This window comes from Labrus mixtus, chromosome 6 (assembly GCF_963584025.1).
Source record: "Labrus mixtus chromosome 6, fLabMix1.1, whole genome shotgun sequence".
Taxonomy (NCBI): Eukaryota; Metazoa; Chordata; class Actinopteri; order Labriformes; family Labridae; genus Labrus; species Labrus mixtus.
Window position 1 is genome coordinate 13,602,203 of NC_083617.1, and position 23,792 is coordinate 13,625,994.

Genomic DNA, 23,792 nt, shown 5'->3' on the forward strand with positions numbered 1-23,792 from the left:
ATGGGCTTAATTAAGTATGAGCATACGCAGCTTTTCTGCATTTAATCATGTCGAACTGCATTTATTCATGTTTAAAAGACATTTTGTTACAAACTAGAGCCCAGTGTTGCCATCTCTATAACTGCAACTACTTTAAAGGCTTCTGGGATCAGTCATCAGTAGATTCATGTAAACATAAGATAGTTTCCTTTAAATGATTTACTTTCCATTTTTCCAAATTTTCACTCCAACAACATTTGCTTTACACTAACTTGTATTACACACACATATTCTTCTCTCTGATGGCTTAACTAATACCAAATGTGATCTGTCTCTGCAGGGAAAAACTGGTTATACACATTCTCACACACACACACACACACACACACACACACACACACACACACACACACACACTCTGGCATACAACTGAACCTGGATTTCCCCCGAACATAGATTAATTACAATGGGATTATTAGTGCTTGCCAGGTATTAAAACAGAAAGTTAAAAAAGGAATGTAATACTCTGCAGGCTTGGAGAAAAACTGCAGCTCACTCTTTTTTTGTACCAGCAAATAATATGCTTAAGTTGTTATTGTGCTTTTCGTTTTAATCTTTTATATTGACAACAAAAGCAAAGGTACTTTAAAAAAAAATCTCTTCCCATTAGTCTTTTTTTGTGCCTTTTCCAATCTTAAATTATTGTTTGGATAAATGTAGTTTATGTTGCAAGTCAGATATTGTGTCTTACACGCTCGCATGACATAACATGACAATTCCAATAGCTCATCTGCATTCCTCTGCCTGAATTCCTCCTCAGGCTCCTCCTCCCTTACGAGAGGCACATCAAAGGCGAGACGGACAAGCCCCTCCCCTTAACCAAACCCAGGAAGCAGGAGGGCGGCCAGGAGAAGGCATCGGGAGCCAAAGTTAAAGGAGTGGTGGCCAAGAAATTGAAAGGCCCTGGCAGTGTCAAGCTGGAGAGTAAAAAGGACAGAGAGGAGATGGTGCAAGGCCAAGAACAATCACAGGTCAGTCACAACCGTCCCACAACTGCTGCCTCTTCAATATTCCTCCCTCGCTTTAGAAACATTTTAAAGCTCCTGTAAGGAGTATTTTTTTTATCTAGTTATGAAACAGACTGAAAATAATATTGATGTCTCTTTATGAGTGATTTAAGCAAACCAGACTATCAGAGATAACATGGATTATTTATTCAAACTAGTTGAAACTGCTGCTAGAGGGTGGGTGACAGATGAAGTGAATTACAGAATCAGCCTTTGTTTACTTTTGCATGTTGAAAGAATAACTTACACATGGTTATGAGAAAATCAGTAATGAGATGAAGAGATAAAAGGTTGTGATTTATTTACTGGGGGTGCCATTATCGGCATTATTGCTTTCTTATTCACGTTTTATCTTGTTTTGTTTTAATTTATACAATACTTTTTTCTATGTATTTATTTATTTATGTGGGGGTGTATTTAGAGGAGAGGATAGTGGATAGAATTTGAAACTGGGATTATAGATTTGAGAAAGACATGCTGAAAGTGTAGAGGGTTGGAGTCAATACCCTAGCCACCCCGCTTCGAGCACTATAGCCTCTCTACATCTGGCGCACGATTCACCTTGTTTTTGATTGTTTCCTTTGAAAATGAAAAATAAGAAGATATCGAAGTGTCTTATTTTTTTTCTAGGTATTTTAACAGCTATTATTTTTCTCTATGCAGGACTCGAGGGGGAAGACAGAGAATCACGAGCTGTCCCCAGCCATAAAACAGGAAGTATCTCTGGGTGATGAACCAATCGTAATAGAGGAGGAAGAGTTACATCTCACCCTGAAGAAAGAGGAGTCCTTGGCAGAGGAGCAGGCCTTCTTGCGCTGTCCCAAAGAGCCAGACTGCAGAGGCCCACATGCTGGTCTACTAGTCCATGCAGGCACGGGTCCCCAGTCTGAATGGATGCAAGTGAGCGAGGCCTTGCAAGCAAAACTCTCGTGTGAACAGCAAACTGAAGGGCATTTCATTCCCAAACATCCCTACCTGCCTCACCGCTGGGATCAGAACAAACCCCCCGGACTTGTTGCTCTGCCTGAGCCCTCCTCCAGGGTTAAAGACTCCTTAGAAAGCCACAGTGGGAGAGTGGGGAAGGTATTACCGATGTGTAAGCAGGTGGATATAGAGTGTATAGACTTGAGCGCAGACAAAGAAGACTATGGGGTCACTAAGAAGGAGTCAACACAAACAGCTGCCTACTGCAAATCCAGCCAGGGTGTCATGTCGCCATTAGCCAAAAAGAAGCTCCTCTCTCAAGTGTGTGAGTCGAACCCTTTCTCGTTTACATCTCCTCTTCAGCCTCCATCTCTCACAGCCGTGTCCTCCCTGTCTGACGTATCTGAAAGGGAGAAGGAGAAGAGAAACGGTGAGGATGAGGTGGTTGGAAATATCCCAGAGGGAGCGCCCATATTCAGGCCGTCAGTCATCCAGCACGCCCAGAGCAGCAAGCCCCACCAACACGCCACCAGCAGCCAGTCAGAAAGGAGTGCAGCGGGGGAGCTTTCAGAGGCTTACAGCTGCCGGACAAGCCATCACCTCAAGCCACAAGTAAGTCTCCCATGGCAGCCCTATCTGCCCCTACCTCACGCCCAAGATGGTGTCGAGATCAACGGAGAGACGCTTCTCCAGGGCCAAGCAACTCAGTCCCGCAGCTATGCGGGCGACTGCTACTCCTCCCCTCATCTCCACAGTCTGTACCGGCAAACAGAGAGCTGCCTAAGTCAGGACAGGATGGCCGGGTTCCCAAATGGAGAGCGGAGAGAACACTTCAACCGGGAGCGTGAAGGCGGCCAGGGCTTCGTCTGTGGCGGGCTGGAGCCAGAGGGCCTGGCTTACAGGTCGCACTTCAGCGAGCGGACTCGAACGCACAGCGAGAGGAGAGAAGCTGAAGACGAGCCCAGAGACTTCACAATCTCCAAACCCCTCTCACAGAGGTTGTCCTCTTCCTTCTCCAAGCCCTCCTTCTGCAGCCTCCCCTATCCCATCATGCATCAGAGCATGGATTCCCACCCTAAGGCGTGCAGAGTTCCTCCTATGAATATGTCTCCTGCGAAACAGAGTCCAGCAGAGTCATCGTCACAGCCGTATCCCAGCCCAAAAGCAGCGAGTGATTCAATCCTCACAAGTCCCAGTCGGCCCAGTAAGCGGAGCCTAGTAGAACCTGAAGGTGAGGAAGTCCCAGAGAGGAAAGTCCGTGTGGTGACGCCGATCCACCCTGCCGGAGCAATCCGACGCAGCGACCCGGAGGAGCTAAAACCAGCCGAGCCAGCCCATGGCGTTCATCTCAACAACCACCTCCCCGAAGGCCACCCTGCAACCACCTACCCCCCGCACCACGCCGCGACCTTCTACCCAGGCATGTACCCGCACGGCAGCCTAGTCTCATCAGGAGCGCAGGACGGACTCGGGCAACACCCAGGTCTGCAGTACCTGAAGAGCCAGTCTGCCGTGTCCCCCCTTATGCCCCCGTTAGCTTTCCACTCCATGATGCTGCACAGGCAGCTGCTAGCTTCAACCGCCTCCCCCCACCACTTCTACAGGCACCCGGGTGGGGCAGCACTGTATGGAGACCTGCTGCACCACCTGTACCCTCTCTCCACCCTCCCACCACCTCAGATTTCGTCAGTACACCCGAGCACCAGACTGTGAGGAAGAGAGGAGAATTGAATTCTCCTTCTTCGTCTTCTTTTTCATCCTCAGAAACTTGTTCGGCTTCTTTCCGTCTCTCTTGCTCGGGGACTGTAGAGAGAAAACACTGATTATGAACCTTGACTGATTACAGACTGATGCAGAGTGGAAATTCCATTTTCTTTTTTATTTGTGTATGCATTTGTTTATATTCTTTGCACTGTTCTTTATTTTTTTTTTATCACCAATTACTGTATCTTTATTGTTGTTGTCATTGTATACTTATTTGCACAGTGCTCATGTGTATGTGCTTACAAATCAGTTTGCCGTTCTTGGTCACCACAAGTCAGGTCGTTGCTCTGGATGTGTGAAAATTGGAGGGCAACAGAGAAAAGCCATTTGTTTACTGCGACTGAGGGCTAAACTTTTTTGCTTAGAAACACTACGAGTAACATCACGACGTAAATGAAATTCTTTATATAACTAGAGGTAATCTTCAACAGCTGTTTAGCGCATTATTACACTTTTGGGCAGCCACTTGTGTTGCATCTGTTTACATGTCTCCACGCTGAAAGCTGTTGCCTGTTTGTGCCACAGCAAATCCACCTGGACTCTTTGGAATAGACATTAACACTCACTGCGGTGCTGCATAACACAGATTATAGCTTCACCGAAACACTCAGAGGTGCTCTGTGTACCAGATGTACTGTAGACTCACTTTTTTGATCAGTTCAGGTGTGAACTCGCTAAATTCATTTCCGATCACACAACACAAGCAGTTTTCATTTTTAATCTGTTGATAAATCATGAATGTTTTTTTCGTCCGAGTTAACAATAGCAGGTTTAATGTCGAAATTGAAAGTCATTTGACCCCCAAACACCCTTTGTGATGAGTTGACTGTAGCAGCTTGTTTGTGTCTGTAGGACCAGCATAATGAAGCAGCCGTCTGCTGTGGAATGCTCACCACAAGAAATCAGCATTTCATCTTTTTGTTCTTGACTTGAAAAGCTCTTTTTTTATCTTTTTGGGTGAACAGAGTCTTTTATTCAACACGCTGAAAAGACTCACTGTATGATTTTTAATAGGAATGTTGTCACTTAAGATATTATTGCTTTGCAAATATCTGTGCCTTTCGCGGTCTTGCATTAGAGTTAGCACTACAGTTGTTAAGGTTTATCTCCTGTAGCAGGGTAGGAATATTAATATTACTGTCAGACACTCATACAAAAAACAATATGGCACATTTGGCTCAGACACCAGACCTGATAGGTTAGACACAAAATGTATGATTTAAAAAAAATAAAATCCACTTTATTGTAAAGGTCAGTCTTTGAGCTTAAATGAATTTATTTACTTAGCTTAACTGCAGTTGATTGTAGAAGAATCTGCAAAAGATTTACTGGTAGCTAATATTGACACAGGTCTGGTGTCTGTCATCCGCAGGGCATGTGTCTTCTAGCAGTGATGAAAAGGTACCAGACTCCGTAAAGTATGCACACCATGCTTCATAGCCTAAGGTGGAAAGAGCACCTGCTTTGGCTTTTACAACCACTATAATTGCAATCCAGGATAGTCAAAATACATGCTCAACATGTGTTTCAAAATAAGAAAAAAATGTGTAAAGTTTTACTGAATACTTAGATAAAGACATTGATTTCTGGTTAAGTACTGTACATTGCTGTGTGTAGGGAAAACTGGCATTAGTGCTGGCTCCTGTACAGATCATTCATACGGGATCAATTCATGACCACCCCTCTCTTGTCTTATTTTCTCTGTAAATAACACTGTAGATAGTACGGCGTGGTTGTTATCATATAAACGGTTATACTCTGTAAATAGTATTAAAAAACAGTATAAACGTTGGTTACACAATCTAGCTGTGTCCTTGTTTGCTCTGTTTCAAGGTCACGGTGATCCTGTTAGATTTAAACAAACACTACAGTTTAAGTATAAGGATACTCTTTTTATTTCTATGTTGTTTTTGTTCATGTGCATCCTGAAAGTGTTTTTGATACAGTAGCCATCTGTTTACCAATCACCCAGCTGGCAAGCAAGACAAAAAATAGACATTTTGTATATGACCTCCTGTATATTTAATTAAAATATTTTACTATCTACACACGTTTCCTCACTTGTGTTCTTTAAGTGAACTGCTGTTAACAAGCCAGGGTTGAATAAACTGATATTTAACACCGGTGTGCTAACATAAATGTAATGTTCTCTTTTTTTGTTCCCCCTGAGTAAATGCAGTGTGAATAGTGTTGTATTATTGTAATACCATTATCTGGATATGAGATTCCATCCGCCTTAATCTTCACAACAGGATACTTCTGGGCTCAAGGCCAGAGAAACCTCTCCAGTATTTGCTGCAGTGGAGATATGTGCCCGTGCATGTATCACTGTGATGTGTGTTGGGCTGCAATAAAAGCCATCCTTTGACTTTGCCATCCCCTGGTAAATCTTTACCATGAAAAATATTCAGTTATACTTTCAAGCTCAGCAAGAAAAAAAAAAAAAAAGCAGCCTCACCGGGTTAGAAAGTAGGCCGTTTTATTGCAGATCAGCGATAATAAAAAAAAAATACAGTTAGCTTCCAAGACAACAGCAAAGAGAGAGGAGGGAGAAAATTGCACTTATTGAGAAACACATTATTTATATAACTACAATATTGTTCACATTACACTATACACAAATTATTCAGCACCAGGGCAAGATGAATGTATTCCTGCTTTCAGTACATAAATAAAGTGCCAGCTAAAGTCTAAATAATTGATTTGAGATGGCTGTATCTTACTAATAATCAAAACAACATTTTTACTGAGACATTACAAAACTAAAGATTGTAGCTTTTACTGTAATCACTACCATCAGGTTAAGATAAATGAGAAGAGAAATAGTAAGATATTTTCTAAAACCCTGGCTCATTAGTTTAATCAAGAGTAAGAATGTTGAGTCTTTGTTTGGTCACTAAGCAACAGTACTTCTGCTTGGTGTGTCAGGGCCTTAGATCACATGCCCTCTATCATGCTTAATGTCCACAGAAGGCACATTTCCTGCATGATACTGCTTTAATTGGGTCTACAGTGTTAGTCTGAAATACTATACAGATAGATTAGCTTTCAAAATAAATGTCAGCAATAAGTAGTCTTGTGTCCTTTGTCTCTGGTTCACTTTATCCATCTGAAAATGGTAAGTGTCGATGGAGGATACAGGAAATTGTAATGTTGCTATTGAGATAATTAGATGATCATCATATCAAGGTATATAATAACGTCAATAAGGCCCAATCTGAAACAACATCAAAGTGCCTAATATAGTGTTAGTTCACAGGAGCATAGAAACCTTTTGAAAACACTGCTTATATTAAGCAGCATCCCCTTTTGTACAAGCCATTCTCCTTTCTTTCAAGGCTTAAACTAAATCCTCCTGTAATCCGCCTTCCCCCCCAAATCTACATCCCCCTTCTTGATTAAAAAGAATTTAGAGGGTGAGATAAAACAAAATGGGATTGTAGCTTTCAGCATACTGCTTCATGTTGCCTGGCAGTTTCAGAGAAAGTATCTAATGTTTTGCACACTCTGTTATTATGAATCCCATTCTTCAGCATGGGATTGTTAAATGGTTGAAATATTTAGTGGTTGCCAGTATTGGATATGTTAAAAACACAAACACAGGGACATTCATTGTCTTAGCCTCTCAAAAGTCTCATTCATTCAATTATCCTCCTAGCAGTTATGGGCTGTACTATTAAACTATGTTGAACATAATGTGTAGCCACTGAAAACCAAGGTCACTCCATTATAAAGACCTCTGGGAAATGGAGAAGTCACATTAGTGCCTGCAATCGCTCCTAAAATCTTGTTCCCTTAAAATCAACTATAGTGGTCATAAAATTGTCACAGTAAGTGTAATAAGTCAATGGTTCCAAAAGGAATGATTCGTGGATCAATTCCAATTTGAGTGCTTTTTGCAAGGGCTTTTTCTTTGCTCCATGTCCCAGTGACAGAGCTGGGAGCTGAGAAATAAGCCTTTTCCATTTTAGTGGGATTGATGATGGCAGCGCTCAAGCCAACATTTAGCTCTCTATTTCATCTACGGGTTAGCTGCACATGAGAAAGTTTAGAACTGAGTAATGGAGCTGGAGGTGTATCAATAAGATATTGATATTGTGGCGTGAGGAGTCAACTGGGATTTGGGTTGTCATGACGGACAATGTGAGGACCGTTTCTTAAGAGACCACATCACCCACCCGTTCTTTAGATTTAAAGAAACTGTATGACATCTGGGAAATCAAATTAGGATGATTGATACCACTCTTATCTATTAGCCAAATAAAGTTGAATGTGATTATCTTAGCTTTGCATAAAGACTGAAAGCCTGTGGGAAGCAGTAAGCCGTGCTGTATTGATTTAAAAAAAAGCTTCCAATCATTGTCTCTTTACCTCATAGTTTATTAAGAAAATGTTGTTTATTTAATTTAAAAATGTAGCTTTTTAAGCACACATTAACTACAGTTTTCCATCTTTATGCTAAGCTAAGCTAACTGTCTCCTGGCTTCAGGGTTCATATTAAATATACAGGTGAGTGGTAATACTTTTACATCTAAGAAAGCATGTAAACATTCCTTAATGTTTAACTATTCCTTTAATTTTTTAAGGACCACTCCAATAATATCACCACATAATTGTTATTGGTACACTTAAATAAATTGCAATACTCATTTTATTGTTACCTAGCGGACTTTAAAAGTTCTAACCATTAAGAGTTCTTTTATACAAAGAGTTATTCGTATAAGCGGTAAGGTAGGATTAGCTAGATAAATCTAGTTATGGTCGAAGGCTTTAAGGTTCATCCTCTCTCTGAATGACTTCCTTAGTTTGCTCCGCTGTGCAGGAACAGGACCGTGACTCGGTCTGAAGAAGCCATGGTCACCTGTGGCTTCAGTGGTCTGGATGTGGTGGCTCTGGTACTCAAGCTGCTGGGGAGGCTGCCCTTGTGTTTGTACATCAAGGACGCCGAGCGGAGCGTTCTTGCGGCTGACGGCTCCTGCACTTCCAGTGTTGTTCCGTTGGAGCTGCTGGATGATGGCAGAGAACTTGGCATCCAGTGACGGTCTGCCAGTTTTGGGTCTTGTGGCCGGGCGTGAAGTGCAAATGCCTGAGTTTTCCTTCTCCTGGTACTGAGAAGGAGGAGGAGGAGGAGGGTGAAGAGAAGCAGGCAGGGGAGGTCTGGCGGGACGGATGGAGGAAGCATAAGGCTTTCTGTCAGGCGGAGGGGGCGGGGCACGGCGCTTCTGGTTGCTGACAGGTGTAGAGCTGGTGCTTTGGTTGGGGCTTGGGCAAGGGGTGGAGGTTTTGCTCTTGTTCACAATACTCTTCTGCACGACCACAGAATGAGACCCATCAAACAGAGTGGACCAATTAGGTGCTTCCTTCTCTTCCTCAGGACCAATAAGAAAGTGGCCATCGGTTTCCTCTATCTTGTTGTGGATCATGTCTGTGATGCTCTCAAACTTACCAGGTGAATTTATACCTGCACATCAAGCATAACGAGCATTAAGATTACATCAAAATAATAAACATAACAAAAAATGTAATGTTATAAATTGTATTGTAATTGTTTATTTAATTATGTCAGCTATTATTTGTGTTAAATAGAAATATTTTACATTTATTGTCCCATTTGTTACTGTATGTTCTATAAATACAGACCCTTACATCAAACACTAAACACAACACAACTCCATTCAGCCACTTGTTCCATTTAGACTACTTACTGAGGTCATTGTAAACCGAATCAGCCTGCTTGGTGAGGAAAAGTGATGCTTTCTGTGGTGGCACAACCTCGATCTTCATTAGCCGGTTGCAACAGTGCAGCCACTGGCCTGGTTATAAACAAGGACAGCCACCAGAGATACAGATTAAAGGTTAAACAATCTTTTCTGAAGTTAGCTAAATATCAGAACAAAAAGATATTTCCACAAAACCACGAACATGGTGTTGCTCTGAACATACAGTACATAACCGTTTACACAGAAACATACTCACTCTGATCATAGAGGTGCTGGTTGAGGGCATCCAGCCAGTCCTCCAGCTCCTCCCTGGTTTCTGTGCTGAAGATGATGGTGTGAGATCCCTCTGGTGAAGGGTTGATGATGCACAGACTCCTGGATTTCTGGCCTGCCGACTCCTTCTCCATAATACGAATTCGAGTGTCCTGCAGAAACAAACCACAACTTTTCATAGGCTGAAAAACGAGTACCACTATAACAAATGAGAGCTCTATGAGGACTGTAATAAAAAGTTCATCGCTGATATTGCAGAAATACATTTTAATTCAGCAACTACAAGTCAGAGATGCAAGCAGCACATCCGTGAGTAATGTGGCATCTTCATTTGACTGAAAACGTTAGGGAAAACTCTGAGCTGAGATTTTAATCAATAATAATGATTTTGAGGCTTGTATTTAATTTAAAATTCTGCTAACCAGACAGCTCAATGAAAACATAACAATGTATAAGCAGAGATAACACTGACAGTAGAAGCAACTTCCTGGTGTTGTTAACATTTCTACGTTCCCACTTACATATTAAAGTCATAAATACAATCAAACACAAAGTACAGACAAGAGCAAAATATAATGTGGTATAAAAAAGTTTGGATTCTGTCTTACCTTGTTGATGGGTACATTGAGAGTGGGCTGCACCTTAGCCTCAATTTCCTCTGGGGTGAAGTAACAGGACAAAAAGCCGGCACTCAGCACACAGTAAAGACTGCAGCAGCGGTACATCCCCTCCACACTTTGCTGAAATCACCATAAAAGAGAACAAATAAGACAAGAACCGTATAATTTAACACCAGGAACTGACCATACTGTTAACAGCAGTCGACTCACCTTCTGGTTCAGGTAGCCAGTCATCATGCTCTGTGTCATGCAATTAGGTTGAGCCACCAACCGGCAGCAGAGGTTGCCATAAAGTGGAAGCCAGGATGACCACTCGGCTGTGGGGATGAAAAGCAACAATGCCAAAGAAACTCAAAACATAAAGAGATCTGCGTATATGCATCTTAATAAACACGTATAAGCTTTGTGTAAAGATAGAGGTACTCATTAAGAATCATTATACTCCTAAGCAAAAAGATAAAAACACGATTCAAAAGCTTTTTTAAATGTTAATGTTATTGCCTCAAAAGCAATGCAAGCTGAACTTGAATCATTCCATCAAAATGAATCTGTTCTATTGAAGCTGTCTTTGTAGTAAATCTAGATTATCACATCGTGGTGAATCAAAGCAGGAGCTCAAAAGAATAATACATTTACATTCCCACATATTACATTTCTGTTCCTTCTTACCATTTTGGAGGACAATGAGGGAGTGCGACTGAAAGCTGCCTTCAGCTTCAGGCAGACCCAGCGTTGTGTAGGCCAGCAGGCTGTACTTGGCTCCTCTGGTACAGGTACAGACACACAAACACATAGTTTAATGGTCCTTCAAGAATGCTGCATCAGCTTTTTATTTATTTATAAACATCGACTTCAAAAGCTCAAGCACAAAAATATTAATGCTTAACTTCGAGCTCAAAAAATAAATAATAATAGGGATATATTAATATTAAGACTCCAGCATGCACTATACCAACAGAATTGGTAGAGAGGCCTATTGACCCCAAAGTTTCTCCTTACACTGAACATGTGGTGTGTATCACTAACAGATGTGCTGTTGGGTTTCATTTGATGCTCTAAGACCTTTTAAGTAGTTTTTTGTCACAGACACAAATAAAACCCAGGGAGAAATATCAAAAGGCTTTTGCAGAAAAAATAAGTTTGATACATTGACAGAAAAAAAAATCTATGAATGTCTAAAGGCCTTCTGATCCCATCGTGGTTTAACCCTCGTTTCAATACTCATTCTGTATAATTTGTTTACAAACCCTTTCATGAGCCTGCAGCTAAAACCTTTGTTCCAGGCTCAACCCATAATTGAGTTCGTTCCCAGCTGCAAAAACCTTAGAGAGCCAAGAATCTGTAAAGGTTTTTTTTTTTTTAATGGGATAACTCAATACTTACATTGGTATGGGGTTGTGCTGCAGGAATGTGTCGGGGTCTGGACTGTCCAGCAGAGGGCAGAGCTTCTTCCCAGACATCTTTCCAAAGGAGTTGCGAAGCTTCTTGGCCAGCTTCTTTGGCGTGTTTACCATAGTGAGCTCTTCCTCCAGGGCACAGCTCCACAGCTCCACCTTCAGCTCAAACAGAGGCCCTGCTTCTTTACTATAAAACATGATGGAGACATTTTAAGTAGAACATAAACATTTAAATGTATATAAACCAGGTTATATAAAGAGTAGAATACAACCCAATGCTGAAAATAAAAAATTCCTGAATTATGCATTTTATGCACAGATCTGATCTCTGAGGCGTCAATGCTTGTAAAACCAAACATACGCATATTCTGCCATTCATGTATCAGATTTTCAGCATCATATCCTTAAAATCACTCAGGATTTTACAGCATTTCTTACTATTTTACCTTGCAAATTAGACGTGCAGTATTTACTTACAAGATGGTGACTCCCTCAAAGCAGACGTCAGTGACTGATCTGTCCACCACCATCATCTCTGTGTCAAACACCTCTGAGCCAATCTGCATCAGACAGAACAACGCCACTCGACGAGAGCCTATTAACACAAGGAGAGCCAAGAATTTTGTAGTATAGCAAGTTTTCAGAAGAAAAGAAAAAAACATCAGGGAAAATTAAACAGAAAATTAGCAAAACAAGGACTAACGTACTCCCTCTGTTGTTAAAGTGGTCTGAATCCCTCCACATCAGAGGAATGCGCAGCCCTACGTCAGAAGACAGGACATAGGTTTGTCACAGAAACACTCTTAAGATTTCATTTCTAAATTTGGAAAGTATTTTACAAGTTTATATTTCCGTTAAAACTATTATATTAGATATTATTAAGGGTTTTAGAAGGATCTCATTCTGCACGCTGACTCTTTGATAATGATTGCGGATAAATGGTGGAGCCAATCTTACCAGACACAGCAATCGTTCCACTACAGCACGCACGTCCATCCAAGACTGGATCTGAAAGTCTGAAGTAAACGTTTACAGAATATCACAATTGATCAAATTATGACCTTCTCTGCAACAAGACAGAACTTCAAATGTATAAACCTCTTTCCAAAACACACTCAGTCCTGTCCTGAGTCACTGAAAGGCAGGCAATTAGTGTCTAAAGAGCTTTTAAAAGACTAAACACAGCGGGCCCCAAATTCCTCACCTCCCGACTGCTCCCATCATGTCCTGCTCCTCTTTTTTCTTCTGCAGCTGTGTGAGATAAGCCTTGATCCTGGCGTTGCAGGTCAGCAGGTTCTTGGAGGCGTTGAGAACCTGTTCTCTCTTACTGCAGGCAAGGAGCAGCTTGTAGGCACCCTCACGCATCCGTATCTCAAACTCAAGCTTGTCTTGTATGTTAGTGTTCTTTTTGGACAGAACATACAAAGGAAAAAGTTCCAGTAATCAGAATAATGAATATGAAAATAAATATATATTGATTTTTTTGCTTTGTAAGTCCGTAAAACTATATAACACATGAGGAATGCAAACATGTTGATTTTGCCGAGATGACGTTTCCCCTTGAACAGTTATTAGAGATGTTTTGACACTTCTTTATCCCAAACAGAAGGATTATAAAACACAGATTACTGGTGGGAAAAGAGTGATTATGGAGATTTGTTTTAACCTTATAATAACATTGTACTCTCTGCTGCTAATGCACTGCTGTTGTTTGTTATCATGCTGATTTTTTTGGGATATATTTCATTATGGTATTACATCTGTGTATAGACACATAATCCCTGATACCCGATAGTATTTGAGGGTGATAGTAGTAAAAAAAAAACTGAACAGTTACCACCATGAGAGGGTAATAGCACAACATTTCAGTTGATATTGATAGGCAGATTTTTTTTTTAAATGTCATCCCCTTTGAGGCCACCATGTTTTCATCACTCAAGAGCAACTTTTTGTTTGACATGACTTGATGAATATTGTGACGTGAATGTTAGATGGACAGTGATAGTTATGACTCGATTTAGATCACATGCACTTTGGATGATAAGGATGCAGTTTTCAAATGTATGTTTGACAATGGCATGCTGTTAAACAACAAGTGAGAAATGGAATATAGGGATCTAGGGTTGGATCAAGCTAACATATTTGTAGCCAAAATGGAGTATGATTATGTCTGATATAATCCGTTCTAAAAAATAAACAACTCTTTAACTTAAACTCTTAAAAATTGTATTTAGTATTATTGATCAAATACATTTCAGAAATAAATGCACAACTGTTTTAGGGATATATAAACATTATCATTCTCCATTTTAACTTTCATACTATGATATTGCACCTGCAGCTTTTTGGAAATCTGTCGTATATACAACAAATTCATATCATTCATTATCTGCTGAGAGTCATTCAGAAGACTGGGGCATCGTCTCATGCTTTTGTTCTGTAATGACATTAAGATGGAGCTGTGTCAGAACAAAGAACATTTATTATTATTCCTGTCCATGCTCTGGACCAGGGGTGGGCAACTGGCGGCCCGGGGGCCACATGCGGCCCCCCCATCAACCTTAAATGTGGCCCTCAGGTTAACTTTTTTTTTTTACACATCAATTCATTGGAAACATGAAGAAAACATGATGAAATCTGCCATGAAATCATGAAAACCAGAAATATGGCCATGACAATATTTGATCACTGGTAAATGTTGAGTTCAATTTGAGACATAATCGTTTTAGTATCCTACAATTTGGCCCCCTGGCAGTGGGAATTAAATGAATGTGGCCCTTGCTGTGACCAAAGTTGCCCATCCCTGCTCTGGACCATTCAACAATGCAGAGAGTGCACAGCTCTGGTTTCGGGGAATTGAATAATGTTAAAGAGGCAGGTCTCGTATTTCTTAACTGACCCGACTTGCTCGCTTTGTCCTCGGTAATAGAAACCCAATGTTTAGAGAAGCTGTTAAAAAAAAAGTTGCTTGAGCACAGCCTACCGAATAAGCAAGATGTTGTTGTTAATTTTAAAACTTAAAGAAGCGTGCATTAAGCCTCGTTTTATCGTTGCACTTTGGACCCTTCCCAGCGTAACTTGAAGTGTCGCTGTGATTCAGATTTGACGATAAACAACAAAAGTCCACTCGAGAAATCTCTGGACATACCTCTGTCAGAAGGAATACGGTACTCTGTCGTATTTTCTTTCGCTTAATCTCCATTGCCACCGCGGAACTTGCCGATATTAACGACCTGGAGCTCCCGTTTCGCTTGGAAATTTGAACATCCCGCGGGTCGTCCATGTCGCACAACCATTCGCTCGTAACAACAGCAGCAGGCTGCGCACGTTCCTGCGCCAACATACAACGAACAAAGGGGGTTTGATTCAAGTACCGCCATCTGCCGCATGGGCGGTAATGTCGAAACTAACACACACACACACACACACACACACACACACACACACACACACACACACACACACACACACACACACACACACACACACACACACACACACACACACACACACACAGTATCATTCTGAAGAAATCTTACCTCAAGAAACAGACAATAAGTGTCTGTGGTGTAGTTCAACTACTCTGCCCTACAAAGGCAAAAAGATCTTAACTCACCAGAGTGTAGAACTGAGAAAAATGACTTTAAAGTCTTTTTGTTGTCCAGCCAAATGAGTTGCAGGCAGACTATTGGAAATGTGGCAATTATTTGTCTTTTTAATGAGGTTATTAATGTACATAAAAAAATCTTTGGCTCAAACATGACCTTTGACCCTTATTTGGAAGTTAAGGCACTCTGCCTTTGCATTGCCTGTACAATAATAAGGCGTCATGCCAAGGCAAAAGGCAGTAACTTCCATTTGATGCTGTATTTCACTTGGTTGCATGGTTAAAATAACACAGCTAACACTATTTCTTTGCTACACTTTGGTCAAGCTACTGTGTGTGTCAGAAGATATTAAAACAAAGGCATAACGCCTTAACTCCACTGCAGTAAAACAGTAACTTCACTTTGATCCGCAGCAAAACAAAGGCAGAAGACCTTAACTCAGTTTGAGCATTCCTGAATGCTGTAATACAAAGACCCTTATAAGTGAAGTTACTGGACTCTGCCTTGGTTTCTCGAGGGCTTTTGGAAGTTAAGGCAATGTCCACATAATAAAGCACATCTGTAATGTTCCAAAAATGACAAAAACTCATTAAAAAAAAAAAAATTGAAGTTACTGCCTTTTGCCTTTGTAGGGCAGCACTGACAACAACGTTTTACATTGTACAAAAGTAACAGGCCCAGGTGTTACATTTCAAAAATAAACACCAGACAACCCGTCTTGCTGGCCGGTACTTTCAGAGGTACAAACCGAGCGCTCCACTCAGACTAAGAAGGAGCGTCATTACGTCATTACGTAATTTTTGTGCCAGACGATTTGAAGTATCACGTTTTCGGTTAAAGTTTTGTTTTGAAACTGTGTTGGGGGCTTTTCTGTGTACGTATGCGTTAAGAATAACTAAATAAAATTCAAAGTAATTTCGATCCACACTTTCATTGACCTGATTAAGCCCAATCGTTTCTAGTTGCAAACATGTCGGTGTCCTTCAAAAGCACTGATTTAACCATGATTAAAACCGATTCTTTTCGTTTTGAGGTCTTACTTTAATATTTAAAGTCTATGTGGTTTACTAACCTTTTATTTCCAACAGTTTGTTAAAATCTCCTTAATTAGTATGCACGTAGGCAGGAAAAAAAAAGCCAAGTAATACTCTTAAGATCCTGTAGTGCAACATTTTCATTTTCATTTCAGTAGATCGTTTGTTTTATTTTTTGGTTCCCGGATGTCCTTGTTCCACTGAGCTGACCATCACGTCGCAGACATTTGCTTTATTTTCAGCGTTAATATTGTCCTGCAAGCTGTGTGACCCGGCTGCTGTGGAGAACAATAGACCCTGAGTGAGTCCAGGAAACCCGCCCACCCGGTTCTGTCATGGGCTTCTGGTCGAGTTGGAAGCATCCATGGTTGGAAATGTAGACGCTGGCGCTGCGGTGATGAAGTCTGTCAAGGTAGAGAAAATAACACACTCCGGAAATCACAACATTTGCTTTTAAAATTAAAAGTATCATTTTTGAAAATTATAAACATGTGTATAATCCTCTAAGCTAGTTTGGTGTAGTCCATTTACCTTGCCACTTACTCACCTGCCTTAAGCTGTATACAGATGTGTTTTATTTCCGTTCAACTCATGTCAACATTTTAAATGTAAAACAAATATACTAAATAATTGTAGGCCTATAGTATATATGTATAGTTATATATTTTTACATAAATAAAACAATTACAAAAGCAATAAACAATAGGTAACCTTAACAAGAATGCTAATGTATTCAACATGAAGCAGACAGTACATGAAAAGGTGTAGGATGAAGTTTAAACAGTCCAAAGCACAGGCTACAGGCTCCCTACAAAAACTGGCTCCCTACAAAAACTAACCGAACGGAGGGTCAGTGACATGGAAACTGAAAATAAATGAAAGGGAAGCCACAGGATTTAAAGGGCTGAAAACCCACACGCTTTATTTAACCGAAAAAAGTGTAAAGAATAAACCAAGGAAACCAAAACAGACTGGAGACCCATGGCCAAAATCAAGAAAAGATGGGAGATGCTGAGCCAACCTTGCATTATCCTGTCGCTCCCAGCACCTCTCCCTAAAACTTAAAGACCAAAAACAATACTACAGGTGATCTGCAGCCAGTGGTGTAGTGCAGCTTACACGCTGTTATACAGAGTATACCCACTTATTTGTCAGTCTCCATACCAACTTCCAAATCTCCTCTGATAAACACCATTGAAAGATTGACAATATTAGTATTCTGCAATTTTTTCCCCTGATGGTGAAGGGATGACTCTCCTTACTCCATCTCTAATTGTCTAGTACACATAAACTAAATATGTAGGAGCAGTCTTACCTGTCACTGTTTATTACAGAGGCTGTTAATCCTCTGCTAGACAAACGACTTAAAAAAAAAATTAAGAGTATACCCACTTATTTTGGCACCACTACACCACTGTCTCCCGCCCAAACTAGAGCAAAACCCAGCAGTCCAACAAGCATGGGAAAAAGAAAAAAAAAACAGTTTTTAGGAAAATAAGAAAAAGTATCGGGGAAACAAATAAGTGTTGCTCTAAATCCCCCTCCTCAGTGTGCAGCAGGCAGAGGGAGGAGTAAGTCATAATTCTGTAAAATGTATGTCCTAACTTTAATATTATTGTTTTTTATAGTGCCCACCTAGTTTCACAGGCCAAGGAATGATGAGCTATAATCATTTTCAATCTATCTACTACTATGGTTGTCTTTAAGACTTTATGTTTGTAAATCCACTGTAGACTAAGCCATTAGGGACTAAAAAAAAAAAAAAGTTTTTCTTTCTGTTTGTCTGCCCGTCTGTCCAGAGAAATTGTGTTCTTTACACCCCTCAGGGTCTTAAAGGTTTCCGTGTCCCCCAAATATTTAAGGTTGCTGGTGCATGCGTCGCTCGTATTTTATTTTGAAAGTAGTAACCGGAAGTTTAGAATCATATGGTCGCTGTTTTGACGGTTCTTGCAGGATGGATCCGCGCGTCGCTGTTTAGCTGGAAGTAGCGTATCGCTGAGCAACGGAGGGGGAGAGAAGGCCGATGCGCACAGCCAGAACTGCAGCAGCGGCTGGGCTGGGCTCTAACCACACACACACACACACACACACACACACACACACACACCTACCTACCTTCGACAGCTACAAACACCGGAGAGGAAAAGGGTAAGTGAGGCGTGAATTTGACTTAAATTAAGCATAAAGGAAAAATATTCCGGCTTACTAACTGTAAGCTTTTAGCTGTGTGGTCGACACGTGAAGTTTGCGGCATGCAGAGAATGAAGAGTCGCTGTTCTGCTTTTCTCATCCATTCATGTTATAATGTGGGTTATTAATGTTGATTCAAAATTCTCCTTTTTGACCCAACCGACTTTAAAGCTTCCCAGGTTTAAACAGGCTAGTTAAACCTGGACTAAAAAATGTATTTAGCACATTTAATTAAAAAAAAAAGCGCAGCATATAGATACCGTTATTGCTTTTGGCTGAACAGAACTGGTCTGACTCCTTGTTGGCTAACTGGATGGTGGCTACTGTTGTCGGCAGCAGCATGACCAGCCTGCACTGCTGCTACGCCTTTGTACAGAGACAGAGCGTCCCCACTTTCGGTTCTTCTGTTAAAACACCAGTCACATTTCCCTTTATGTTAGCAGTATTTGCTTTTGTTGCTGTTTTTCTTATAAGTTGCATCCTACTGTACCATCCTACGGTGTGGAGACAGGATGCACATCAATGAAGGTCGGTCACAATGGACGCTTTGTGTTTATCTCGGCGGAGACACACTAACCTGAGGGTGCTCTTTGAGTCTGCTTTATATTGTCTGAAGGGGACATTATATGACGGGGCATTTCGCTATTAAATGCTGCAAAGAGTGTTTCCCCGATGTCGGATTCCCCCTTCTGTGTGGACGCTTTGTTTTCGTGGGGCAGATGTAGCTGGCCTACATACATCCGCTCTCTTTGTGTTGAGTTTGATTTTTGTCTGTCATCAACACATAAGATGTTAAACTTAGGCAAAAATCAGCTTTAACTGCATTATCTTTAATAGCGATGTGTTAACATAGACCTTACAGATACATTGTTTGCATTCCCCATACAGTCTAATATTCACAATTATAATGGTTTATTATCAGAAAATATAGACTGCTTTGAATAAATGACGAAGTCAGTCAGAATGCTTATGCAAGATGCATACAAATAGTTGCACTTATTTAACTAGATATCTATATCAGCAGGCTGATGTGATTTTATTCACTTTGTTTCTTTTCTCAATCTCATCTGATAACATTTAATTTGGCAAGAAAGCTCCATGCTTTCCAGGTCTGGTTTGTAACACAAGTTTGCACACACTGAGTTGGATGTTTTCTTTGAAAGCTGCAGCGCTAGAGGCTGAACATCACCGAGACGATTTAGTCTCCTCCTTCTCCTCCCTCATCTGTATTAATTCAAAATTTTCTGGGTTGGAGCCACAGAGTGTGCAGCGGATACCATCCAGTCTCCTTCACTTTTCCTTCTCTTTTTCGCTCTGCCTTTTTTACCCGCCTCCTTCCTGTCCTCCCTGCAAATGTTGCGGCCCGGCGAGCTGGTTGGCTCCACAGGCGGTTTGCCTTTTTAAAAAGTGTGTCAGTGTCACAGGACGGTTGCTGCTCACTCTGAGAGACGGCAGCCTCCCCGTTGCCATCGTAAAAGTGTCAATTTAAACGGTTCAAGTGCAGAAAATAACAAAGGCAACTATGTGAGTTAATAGAACACTTTAATTGTTTTTTCTTCATCTGTTGAAAATGTTCTTATGTTGTTTTGCTTGTTCACATACTTCCTTAGAGTCAGCAAGCTGTAACTTACACTTAATAACTTGAAGTGACATCTGCTTCACTATCAAAACTGTTGTGATAACTTTGTTGCTAATGAGCAACTTGTACGAGTATAGAAAGGTTAACTTCAATAATAGGGGCTTATTTTCTCCTCTACTGAGGACTTTGTTGTCCAGCCTGCCTTCAGCCATTGTGTATATAGGAAGTTTAGGAAGTGAGTTCATTTTACTTCAGTGCTCAGGGAGTGTTAGTTGAGACAGAAAACAACATAGCCTGGGTGTTGATACTATTAACCTCTGTTCAGTTCGTTCATTAAAGTGTTTTTGTGCCAGGGTGTCTGTGGCTTTAAATAGCAGTGTATCTCACTTCTGTAATCTGGATGGAAAAGTTGAAAGGGTTATGAGAGGCAGCTTTGCCTGGTGCAGTCTCTCTCGTGTACAGAGGCACAGAGACAAAAATAAGAAGGTGAACAGAACAAAAAAATTGGGAGAGTGAGAGACTACATGGCAAAAAAAAAAAGAATGAAAGAAAAAGAAAAGTTTGAACACATGTTTCATCACAATCATTAGCCTCTCCCTTGTTATGGAACATCTGGGTGGATCTTTGTTTTTTGCCTCTCAAAAATGAAAAAAAAAAAAAACCAGGCTGACCGTCACATCTGTTCTGGGGTGTAACATACTCCCCTTTGACTTTCCAGTATTTTGTGCTTCTTTCCACTGCAGATATTGATCTTTTATTTTGGCAGTTTCCAATTCCCATCTCTCCCTTTGCCAGGCTCCCTCTGATTGTCCTGTCTACATGTTTTTTCTCCTAAGTGCTAGTGTGGATTTCAGAGTGAGACAGTTCACTATTTTTGTCTACTGCTGAGGCTATTGCTGTGGGCAGGATGTGATGTTGCTGGTGCCATAATCAACGTGGCAGGGTTCACCAAATACTAATGTTCGTGTTAAAGGGCCACGGGTCAGACATTATCTGCTCAGCAGGGGCCAAACAGGGCCATGAGACCAATAACTGGAACAAACCTATACTTCCCACACTATCTGCTATACAGTGATTTATTCACATGATAGTCTAATACAAGGATATTGCAGTTTGAAAATGTAAACAACGATTTCAAATAACCTTTGGTTTTCAATTTTAGTTTCTTTTATTGTACTAACATGAAAATCAATAATATTTCATATCAGGAATGTTTGAACGGACGTAGCTGGTCTATATAATTACCAGAAATTGTTGAAAATGTTCACAACCACCTCTGTAAGGCCAAGGTCAGTGACATCTTTAAATTAGAGATGTACTGATTGGAAAAATCAGGGCTGATACAGATGTTTGAAATAACAATTTAGCCGATTCCAGTATTTGTTTCATGACTTCTTTTGGTGTAGGACTCCCAAAATGCTACCATTTTCTTTCATGTTAAACAATGAAAAACAAGTCGGGTGACTTCTTCTGCCCAATAAAAAAACCTCTTCTCTGAATCAGTAGTTAGGTGTACTAGATGCCAGCTTTAAATTGATTTGGCACAACAAATAAACATTGGCTACTGACAGTGATTCATGCCACATGATTTGCCGATGTCGGCCAACAGGGCCAAAATCAGCAGATACCGATGTTGAGCCGATGCATCGTATACTTTAAATTTCTGTTTTTTCATCAAACAATTCCAACCCAGAGATAACCAGTTTAAAATGATTTAAAGCTGAAAAAGGCCCACATTTGTAAAAGCAACACCCATGATTTTTTCTTGTTTTGGCCTTATTAATAATAACTTATATGATTCATTTGATTATCAAAATGGTTTCTGGTAATGCCAAGTGTATTAATACTTTCTTTAACATTAACTTAAGGTTCAATATTACTACACAAAGTATTTTTGCTTCCATGCCCAGTTGTTGCCTCTAGAAATTAGTCTATTTTAATGTATTTTTCTCTGAAGATTTACTGCACACATTTTACAGAGTGAGAATCACATGCTTTGAAACAGACAATGCTGTGGGGCATGTGTGTTATTAATTCTCTTGGATTATTAATCATCTTTTTGTATAGTCTCTATCAGTAAGAAAGCTTGTGAAGAGTGCTGGCTTAACCCTCAGTAGTCTCTACAAGAATAATCACTTTCGTGATGTCGTGCTCAAAGGCGTGCTGTGTTTTCTTATTTACTAAAATGCTGTATAGTTCTTACAGTCTGTGAGGAGGACATTTCCATATGTAGGTCTGTGGGTCATGTGGTACGGGGGGGGGGGGGGTCATCGAGCGTATGGTGGGTTCCTGTCTTAAGGCCAGAGAGGTGTGCTGGCTTTGTGTATGATGATAACAAAGAGGTGGCTGCTGGGCGGTTGCAGGCTAAATGGTGGTGTTAGCTTGTTTATTCCTACTGCCAACTGCTCATGTAATGCGTGTGTCCATTTCACTGCACCATATGGTCTTTTCTGCTGCATTGGGACTTTTTACCCGCATACAAGCCACATCAACACACATAAAGCATACACACATACACACTCAGGTTTCTGCAGATTAGAGGGGCTTTATTATCTCCCTGCATAGTGCTGTTATCCTATTGTAAGAGGTTAATGTCTGGGGTTTTGGTTTCATCAAGGTTTTTTATTTGTTCATCTATTTGTTTTAATTGTACTCTCAACATCATTGGAAATTATTGCTCCTCATTGCTCCTTTGTGCCATACTAGTTTCAGACCAAGAACATCAAATATGCTGTTTTATTGTCAAACAAACTGTAATTGACTGGCTGCCCTGCAGAGCTAAAATAAATGAACTTAGTGTCAGACTGTTGAAGTTCAGCGTTCGGCTTTGTGCTCAATCCTCTCTCTGATTATTCATAGTAGTTAGTGCAACATTAGCATCAAAAAAATCATTTATCGAACAGTGCATTATTAGAATTTGACTATCATTTAAGTGTTTATGTTATTTAAACACAGGAGAAATGTGTAAAGCCATGATGCACAACTAGTTATTTTAACCAGATGTTAAGAGAGGAACAATAGATCCTATACTGTACACTTTTATGTTTGTAAATACACTGTAGACTAAAGCCTTTTGGGACTAAAGAAAATCCTTTTGTCTTTCTGTTTGCCTGTCTGTCCAGAGAAAGTGTGTTCTCTACACCCCTCAGGGTGTTACGGTTTCCCTGTCCCCCAAAGATTTAGGGTTGCAGGTGCAAGACAGTCTCCCTTGTCTGTTATGTATTGACCTTAGCCTTCTGAAAGAAAAAGGTTTCTGCTCTTTATTTGTCTTGTCCTTAAATATTGTCTTTTAATTGCTTCTGCATATGCTTCCAATATACCATGAAGCAGCAAGTATACTCTCTTTGCTCTTTTTTCATTATTGCAAAGCTACAATATTGATTTAGGTCATTTCAGACCTTACAAAAAAATTATAATTCCCAAAAGTAATATCCTTTCATTCTGACAACATCTGTGGTACTAAGCTGTCTTTGCTGTAGTGTGAAACTTGTACACTTCCCAAAAATGATTTTGCAGTGAGTCAAAGTGCACTGCTTTATGATAATCTCTTCAGATTGTCTTGTGGCTAGAGTTGAATTTAATAAAGTTACTGCTCTATTTTATTTACTTTACAGCCGAAGGCGGTATCACTGTTCAA

At 40.5% G+C, this 23,792-nt stretch overlaps 3 protein-coding genes across 5 annotated transcripts in view; 2 read left to right on the top strand and 1 right to left on the bottom strand.

Moving 5' to 3' along the window:
* Positions 1 to 5,780, top strand: part of arid5b (AT-rich interaction domain 5B) — a 75,944-nt gene extending 70,164 nt beyond the window's left edge. For both annotated transcript variants that reach the window (XM_061040086.1, XM_061040088.1), the window contains exons 9-10: positions 800 to 1,010; positions 1,710 to 5,780. In XM_061040086.1, the coding sequence (XP_060896069.1) occupies positions 800 to 1,010; positions 1,710 to 3,683 (2,185 nt within the window). In that variant the 3' untranslated portion in view covers positions 3,684 to 5,780. The remainder of the gene's footprint in view (positions 1 to 799; positions 1,011 to 1,709) is intronic.
* Positions 5,781 to 6,196: 416 nt separating this feature from the next.
* Positions 6,197 to 15,048, bottom strand: rtkn2 (rhotekin 2). Of its 2 annotated transcripts, none has more exons than XM_061040089.1 (12): positions 14,893 to 15,048; positions 12,949 to 13,148; positions 12,702 to 12,760; positions 12,452 to 12,505; positions 12,222 to 12,339; positions 11,731 to 11,931; positions 11,017 to 11,111; positions 10,558 to 10,664; positions 10,336 to 10,467; positions 9,711 to 9,879; positions 9,440 to 9,547; positions 6,197 to 9,195 (listed from the first exon to the last, which is right to left on the bottom strand). In XM_061040089.1, the coding sequence occupies exons 1-12, from the start codon at positions 15,025 to 15,027 to the stop codon at positions 8,486 to 8,488; spliced, it is 2,088 nt and encodes a 695-aa protein (XP_060896072.1). In that variant the 5' UTR covers positions 15,028 to 15,048; the 3' UTR covers positions 6,197 to 8,485. The 2 variants fall into 2 exon arrangements, with proteins under 2 accessions (XP_060896072.1, XP_060896073.1); XM_061040090.1 differs by lacking the exon at positions 14,893 to 15,048 and adding an exon at positions 14,080 to 14,177.
* Positions 15,049 to 18,382: 3,334 nt separating this feature from the next.
* The window catches only part of cep170aa (centrosomal protein 170Aa), a 39,176-nt gene continuing 33,766 nt past the window's right edge, over positions 18,383 to 23,792 (top strand). The window contains exon 1 of the mRNA XM_061040091.1: positions 18,383 to 18,534. The gene's annotated coding sequence lies outside the window, so the exon portion shown is untranslated. The remainder of the gene's footprint in view (positions 18,535 to 23,792) is intronic.

What these genes read in the sequence shown, in the direction of transcription:
- rtkn2 (XM_061040089.1), bottom strand. Translation starts at nt 15,027, where the DNA reads ATGGACGACCCGCGGGATGTTCAAATTTCCAAGCGAAACGGGAGCTCC. An exon ending in TTTGAGGGAGTCACCATCTT is followed by an intron (nt 11,932 to 12,221) that starts GTAAGTAAATAC and finishes CATGTTTTATAG; the next exon opens with TAAAGAAGCAGGGCCTCTGT. An exon ending in TCAATGTACCCATCAACAAG is followed by an intron (nt 9,880 to 10,335) that starts GTAAGACAGAAT and finishes TTGTTTCTGCAG; the next exon opens with GACACTCGAATTCGTATTAT.